The sequence below is a fragment of the Phragmites australis genome, chromosome 5 (assembly GCF_958298935.1).
Source record: "Phragmites australis chromosome 5, lpPhrAust1.1, whole genome shotgun sequence".
NCBI lineage: Eukaryota > Viridiplantae > Streptophyta > Magnoliopsida > Poales > Poaceae > Phragmites > Phragmites australis.
The window spans coordinates 35,587,227-35,595,172 of record NC_084925.1 but is presented as its reverse complement, the minus strand read 5'-3'; the positions used below and the strand labels follow the sequence as shown (position 1 = coordinate 35,595,172).

At 45.6% G+C, this 7,946-nt stretch overlaps 1 protein-coding gene across 1 annotated transcript; it reads left to right on the top strand.

Annotated features, from left to right (window-relative positions):
• Window positions 1-313: 313 nt before the first annotated feature.
• On the top strand, window positions 314-5,504 carry LOC133919429 (iron-phytosiderophore transporter yellow stripe 1). Its single transcript, XM_062363814.1, has 7 exons — window positions 314-816; window positions 907-1,076; window positions 1,719-1,816; window positions 1,930-2,064; window positions 2,157-2,346; window positions 4,111-4,228; window positions 4,324-5,504. The coding sequence occupies exons 1-7, from the start codon at window positions 435-437 to the stop codon at window positions 5,253-5,255; spliced, it is 2,025 nt and encodes a 674-aa protein (XP_062219798.1). The 5' UTR covers window positions 314-434; the 3' UTR covers window positions 5,256-5,504.
• Window positions 5,505-7,946: the final 2,442 nt, after the last annotated feature.

Sequence of the window (7,946 nt, the reverse complement as noted above, 5' to 3'; positions counted from 1 at the left end):
TATCTGTGACGAGGGAGAGGGATGAGGAAGAAAGCTAGGTGGATCTAAGGTTTGGTGAGGAAGAAGAAGGGATCTGGGGCTGGAGATGGAGGGGACTGGCGAGTCGCCCCTTGGTCGCTAGAGAGGTGTAATGGCTATATGGGGGATGAACCATATGATTTGGATGTAGGAGAGTAGATGGGAGAAACTCGCTTACACTATTCATACAGAGATGAGAAAAAAATATACTTGGATGCAAGAAAATGAGTTCGATTTTTTTTTTCTAAAAGAGTTGACATTCGACAAGGTTTTGTCTATATAAACCTCGGTTACTATTAGCATCGCAATATCAACATCTGTTTGCAACTCACCTCCCTGGGGTTGCACTTCTAGAGATCAGCTTCTGCACTTCCGTTGGCTTCGTGCAGCCGAGGAGGCAGAGGAGCAACGCTACCATGGACGTCGTGGACCGCGCGCGCGGCGGTGTCGCAGACGATGAGATCGAGAAGCACGAGCCCGGGCCCGGGGACATGGAATCTGACCCCGCGGCGGCGCGTGAGGAGTGCGTGCTGCCGTGGCGCGAGCAGGTGACCGTGCGGGGCATGGTGGTGGCGCTGCTGGTCGGGTTCATCTACACCGTCATCGTCATGAAGATCGCGCTCACCACGGGGCTGGTGCCCACGCTCAACGTCTCCGCCGCGCTGCTGGCCTTCCTCGGGCTCCGCGGGTGGACGCGCGTGCTGGAGCGCCTCGGCGTGGCGCACCGGCCCTTCACGCGCCAGGAGAACACCGTCGTCGAGACCTGCGCCGTCGCATGCTACACCATCGCGTTCGGCGGTCAGATGCTCAGTGCACGCGCGCGCGCGCGCGGCGCATCTCTCCATGCGAGATGTCGTGACAGCCGTTGACCGATTCGTGCTCATGCAGGTGGGTTCGGGTCGACGTTGCTGGGCCTGGACAAAAAGACGTACGAGCTGGCCGGGAACTCGCCGGCCAACGTGCCGGGGAGCTACAAGGACCCTGGATTTGGCTGGATGGCTGCATTCCTCGCGTCGATCAGCTTCGCGGGCCTCCTAAGCTTGATCCCCCTCAGAAAGGTGTCATTTTTCTTTCTCTTTATCTCCCATGTTTTTCCACCACGACGTGTTGCAAGGATGAATTTCCAAAAATTCGGCTCAGTATCCCTCGCGATGGATCACATTCACAGCCGCTTCTTGTTTCCCGACTCCTAGTCAACGGTACGAAAATTGGTATTTTCGAAAACACGTACGGTGCCATGAGTATTAGCTAGATTATACATTGAAACACAACAAGCTAAGAGGCCTTAACTAAGGTGAAAATTGTAAAAGTAGGTAACTATGTATTTCTCTTATAGAATAACAGTTTTTGCTACCTTTCAAGTGCTTGAAAAAACTGATGATTCCAAGGGGATTTTCCTTCTTCAGAGTGTTATTAAGCCACTTGGGAGTTGGGTCCTTTCAACGACTAAGGTGACGAGGCCTGTCATTAGAGGACGCAAAATAGGCCCAACAGAAGCTGAAGTTTGAAGGCCCAGATATAATCTTTTTCTTTTGCGACTGACCCAAAATGGCCCAAGGTTCTAGACTTTTGGTAGTAGCTACAATGTTTACAAATCAAACAGTAGATTATGCTACCAATATGAAGAATGGTGTTATGCACTAGAAAATCCTATCTAGTATTCATTTATCAATGCTACACATTTTACATGATATTTTCAGGTTTTGGTCATCGACTACAAGTTAACTTACCCAAGTGGAACTGCAACAGCTGTTCTCATAAACGGTTTCCACACTAAGCGAGGAGACAAGAATGCAAAGTATGGATATCATCGCCCCACCTCTCTTATGCTCATTTTTAGACCGTCGTTTGGCTCAAGCATCCCTCAATGACTATTAGACCCAAGTGAATTTATTTTACTTTCAACGACAGGATGCAAGTCCGTGGCTTCCTAAGATACTTTGGGCTCAGCTTCGTATGGAGTTTCTTCCAATGGTTCTACACAGGAGGCGATGTTTGTGGATTTGTTCAGTTCCCTACATTCGGTCTGAAGGCATGGAAACAAACGTAAATATACAATTTTTGATAATTATTCACCAAAGATCCCAATAATTTGCAGCATGTGATGCTATCTAATTCTCAATTCCTTCGGCTGTTAGATTCTTCTTCGACTGTAGCCTCACGTATGTTGGTGCGGGGATGATTTGTTCGCACCTTGTGAACATCTCCACCCTCATTGGTGCGATCTTGTCATGGGGGATATTGTGGCCACTCATCAGCAAACAAAAAGGGGATTGGTATCCTGCAAATATACCAGAAAGCAGCATGAAAAGCCTATACGGTTACAAGGTCTCTCTTTTGATAAACTCTTCTTTTGCTCGTTGGTTACTATAACTTTTAGATATTGGAGACCCGTGTCTCCCAATTTTCCGTAAAGAAAAACTATCAAACCCCAAAAAACACGTCTGGATACAAGTTTCCAGTGGACCAGCACAGGACTGGTAAGCAACTATAAGAAATAGTCTATCTCGTGTGGTTTCTAAGATAGATAAAAGTAAAAAGTTCAAATTACTCCTCAAAACTATTCCTGTTGTTTGGATAACCCGCCGAACTTTAAAACTATTCATCTAACCCCTCTGAACTTTAAATACTAGATCATATAACTCCTGGAGGGGTTTGCGACAGCGGTTTTGATGACGTAGCTGCTACATCACCTATTTTTGCCACGTGGCTACCACGTTATCTCTCTCTCCAGTCAAAGGAGAGGGCTCGGTGGCAGGCTTCTCGGTCGAGCGCGAAGGGACGACGCGTGGCATGATGGCGGGGCTGCGCGCACGGTGCGGGACGGTGGCACGGGAGTCCATGACGGTAGAAGGGAGGATAGAGAGGGGAAGCGGCGTCGGAGAGGAAGGAGGCCAGCCGGGTCAGCTCGATGGTAGCATAGGTTGGGCCAGCGCGTGCGAGCGTCATTTGCGCGAGCGAGCAATGGAGCACGAGGGGGGGGGGGTGGGTTGGCTGTAGGCGTGACCGAGCTAGGAAGGGAGTGTGAGCTCGAGAAGCTGCACCTGGAACTATAGTGCATGATGGTGAACTCACATAGGTGCTCGGTAGCCGGTGGGCACAATTGAAACCTGGCCGCCGGCGAGCCGAATGGCGCAACAACGCTCGGCTCCAGTGGATGTCTAGGCTAGTAATGGGCCAGAGCCAATGGGGCCCGTGCTCTAGCTTCTTGGGGTCACGACAGAGCTCTTCACGGTCTCGGCTCGGACAGAGAGGTGCTAGAGTAGGCCAGTGGCGGTGAGGTGCTTCACAGCGGGCGACGGACCTTAGCGGCAGAGAAAACATCAATTCCGGCCCAGGTGCAGGTGGACCTATGATGAGAAGCGGTCAAAGGGGGTGCGCCATAGAGCGAGGAAGATGTCGGAGAGGGGAATAGGCCGATGGCTCATTGGAGGAGGAAGAAATCAACAGTGGCGGCGGTGTTTTCCTAAGGCCAGAGTCAGAGAAGGGCCTCGATTTCGGCCTCTACAACGAGAGAGTGGGGTCTGAGGCCAGGAATGGAACAAGGAGCTCCAGGTGCCTCTCCATGCGGTGATGGCTTCGACGGAGGAGCTGAGGAAGGCAGTGGGCGAACTCGACTTGCCGCTGCTGCTGCTCTGGCACAATAGGGAAAAATGACGGCTGAGAGAGAGGGAGTAGAGGGAGCCGGGGTGAGGGGATAAGGCGAAGTGGGCAATGGAGATGTGGATAGGGTGGGGCTCCTCTGGCAAGAGGGCAAGCCCGATCTCGTCGGTGGCGTAGAGCAGCATCGACGAGAGAGGAGCAAAGAGAGATAAGAAGAGAGAGGATTAGAGAGAGAGAGGGGAGCGGAAAAGAGACTACTCAATCAGCAAAACCGCCGCCACGTTAGTAAAATCGTTGTTGCAAATCACTTAAAGGGTTATGTGATTCGGTATTTAAAGTTCAGGGGTATTAAATAAACGGTTTTAAAATTCGGGAGTTATCGGGATACCAGAAATAATTTAGTGGAGTAATTTAGATATTTTCCTAGATAAATTGTTGAAGTCACAAATATGCGTATGTCACTAAATCTCAATTTTTTTTGCCTTCCAGGCCTTCCTTTGTATAGCTCTGATCATGGGAGACGGTCTGTACCACTTCTTTAAAGTCCTTGGTGTCACTGTTAGGAGCCTTAATGAACGACTAAACCGCAAACGTGCTAGCAACAGAGGTGAGGAAAGGAAAATGCTACAAACTCAATTCTAGCGCATGACTTCTCTATCTTTCATTACTTCAAAAATTAACTTGTTGTTATTGAGTGCACAGTGGCAAATGGGGATGACATGGTCGCACTTGACGATCTACAACGCGATGAGGTCTTCCATGGGGGCTCTGTTCCCTCCTGGGCAGCGTATACCGGATATGCACTGTTAAGCATCATTTCTGTGATCACCATACCGATGATGTTCCGGCAGATCAAGTGGTACTACGTTATTGTCGCCTACGTCCTCGCCCCTCTGCTTGGGTTCTCCAATTCCTACGGAACAGGGCTCACCGACATCAACATGGCCTACAACTACGGCAAGATCGCGCTCTTCATCTTTGCAGCCTGGGCTGGCAAGGACAACGGTGTTATCGCCGGCCTTGTTGGAGGTACGATGGTGAAGCAGCTTGTGATGGCATCTGCCGATCTGATGCACGACTTCAAGACGGGCCATCTGACTTTGACATCGCCGAGATCCTTGCTCGTGGCACAATTTATTGGGACAGCCATGGGCTGCATTGTCTCACCTCTCACGTTCTTGCTCTTCTACAAGGCGTTTGATATTGGAAACCCGAATGGTTACTGGAAGGCGCCATATGCGCTGATCTACCGTAACATGGCGATCCTTGGTGTGGAGGGCTTCTCAGCGTTGCCGAGGCATTGCCTTTCACTCTCCGCTGGATTTTTCGCATTCGCATTGATCTTGAGTGTTGCTAGGGATATCCTGCCACACAGGTATGCAAAGTTCGTGCCCCTCCCAATGGCGATGGCCGTGCCATTCCTTGTGGGTGGGAGCTTTGCTATCGATATGTGCGTTGGGAGTTTGGTGGTCTTTGTGTGGAACAAGATGAACAGGAAGGAGGCTGCGTTCATGGTGCCTGCAGTTGCATCCGGTTTGATCTGTGGAGATGGCATATGGACGTTCCCTTCGTCCCTGCTTGCTCTTGCCAAGATCAAGCCACCAATCTGCATGAAGTTCGTACCTGGAAGCTAGAGAATTTGGACAGTTCATGGACGGAGGATGGCCACCAATCGGCATGAAGTTCGTACCGCTAGAGAATTTGGACAGTTCATGGACGAAGGATGGATTGATAGTGATTTGTGATACAATAATTGTTCATGTTACGTCATGTTGATTACCTGTAGAGTAAATTGTTGCTTTCCAAGAGGTTCATGTTACGTCTGGATTGACAGTAAACAGTTTAATATACTAGTGTTTTAATAAAGACATGTTGGATTGAACCTCTAAATTGAACTTAAAAGTTATACTTATTCACAACTTGAATAATGGACTATGACTTTGAATTACATGTTTTGTATAAACAAGTTTTACTTAGAGCTATGATTTTTTGCTGCCAATAGGCTACCCCTCGGGTGGAATATATAAGTCATACTCCTTAGTCTCTTCATACGCTTATCCAAGTCTCACAGACCACAACCAACAATCAGGCTCATATAAGTGTTTTTTAAGAATGCTCTGAATAATAGCATCTTTGCTAACTAAAGCCAATAGTACATATTAAGGCAATATCTAAACCATCTTATAGATTCTGAGAGTATTGCATATTCACTAGAGTGGATTGTATAGTACTCTCCTTCAGTTAACTAATAGCTTAATCTTCCCATATCCTAATTCACAGGATCTCCAATCATATAGTTTAAGTCACCACTATAATATAACTCACATGGATCTCATACCTATATCCTTCGATGTATTATCTATCATATTTTGTGATAACCTGTTTGTAAAGGGATCTGCTAGGTTCTTAGTTGTTTGGATATAATCCAAGGCTATTATTCCGTAGTTTCTCAATTTTCTGACAGATTTTAATCTTTTTTTACATGTCTTGATGACTTTATGTTGTCCTTAAAATTGTTCACTTTGACAATAACTGTTTTATTCTCATTGTTCATAAAGATAGTCAGTATTGATTTTTCAAATCACTGGTAAATCCATCAAGAGCTCATGTCACCATTCTAGCGTACAGTGGCTGCATCTAACAATATAAGTTTTGCTTCCATGGTTGACCTCTTCAATATAATCTGTTTGTAAGATCTTCATTAGACAGTAGCATCACTAAGAGTGAATATGTATTCTTTTATAGCCTTAATCTCATCAGCATCAGATATCCAGATTGAATCACTATAACCTTTGTGGTATAAACATGTTTTAACTTTCATGAGACTGCAACATCACTAAGAGTGAAAATGGCAAGGTTTATCATCTATGTTCATCTTCTTCTCGAGGTAGTGGTTTGTTTAACCTTGCCATTTTTTCCTTTGAACTTGTTGTTAGAGGATTGTTGCATCACATTGGTGTTAGACTGTCCCTTGCCTCCTTAGGCATGCACATCCTTAGCCTAATCTCTCTCCTCAATGTCAAGATGCGTTATTAAATTCTCAATAGAGATTTCTTACCTCTTATGTTTTTGAGCCTCCATGAATGAGGTAATTTAGCGATGATGCCTCTAGCCACAAACTTTTCATGTAATGGACACTTAAGGAGTTCAAGTTCCTTTATAATGCATTGTATGTCATGAGCCTGCTCGACTATAAATTGATTATTAGCCATCTTGTAGTTAAGATATTACTCCGCGATATACAATTTATTGCCTACATTTGATGCACCAAATTTAGTATTCATTGGATCCCACAACTTCTTTGTATTCTTTATGTGCATATACACATCATAGAGACAATTGACAAGAACGCTAAAAATGCACCCTACAAGAAGTGTGCTAGAATCCTCAACCTTATTCTTTTGTTCAGAGGTAAGAGTTCCTTCAGGACTGCTAGATGTAACCGAGTAGGCATTCATAGCAGTAATTCACAGAGTGGCTTTGATTTGCTATCTTTTAAAATGCATACCAGTAAACTTGTCCGACCTCAGTGCGTCAGCAAAACCAGCCATCGTTAAATCAAAGTGCCTACAATAATTTTTTTGGATTATTGGATAAAAGCACACATTTAGATTTAATTTAATTCCTAGATAAATGATAAACATAAACTGACATACCATCATTGTTGTACAATAAGAGTATAAACCAGACATGTATGTAACAAGACTATACATCTCTAATATATTCAACAACACGAACTGAATAATACTGTTCAACATGACAAACATGATTAAAACAATTTTAATCATAGAAAATATACCGATCGACAATGAGAGATGTAGAAGCTCCCGTGATGATGATGCAGAAGATGATGACGAACATGATGCAAACCATGAGCAGTCGATGGAAACGAGGAAGTAGATCATGAGCAGTCACATGGAGCGCTTCTGAAAAACCTTATTCGCTATCTCTTGGTGCAGGATCCTAAGGACAACAGACTCCAGAGACATTCTATCCCAAGTACTGGTGCTTGTTGGTGCAATAGAGAGATAGAGACAAAACTGTAAATTGTGTGTCTTTTATGGCGATGGCTGATAGATATGTATATATAGAGAAAGCCTTGTGGTTGAGACGTGTCATGATCTGACTCGATTACGCGCTACGATCAGATTCTTAATCGACACAATCTTTGTATATAACCACGGATTATTTTCCAACACAACAAAGAAAATGAAATTGCAAAATGGAAGCATCACATGCTCCTGCATGCGCTCGTGTCCAGGCCCTAGGTTAGTCTGGCTAGAAGAGGCAAGTGAGCAAGCTTGTGTGGTCTTCTAGTCCTCCTA

What these genes read in the sequence shown, in the direction of transcription:
- LOC133919429 (XM_062363814.1), top strand. Translation starts at nt 435, where the DNA reads ATGGACGTCGTGGACCGCGCGCGCGGCGGTGTCGCAGACGATGAGATC. An exon ending in CTGAAGGCATGGAAACAAAC is followed by an intron (nt 2,065 to 2,156) that starts GTAAATATACAA and finishes TTCGGCTGTTAG; the next exon opens with ATTCTTCTTCGACTGTAGCC. An exon ending in CAAACGTGCTAGCAACAGAG is followed by an intron (nt 4,229 to 4,323) that starts GTGAGGAAAGGA and finishes TTGAGTGCACAG; the next exon opens with TGGCAAATGGGGATGACATG.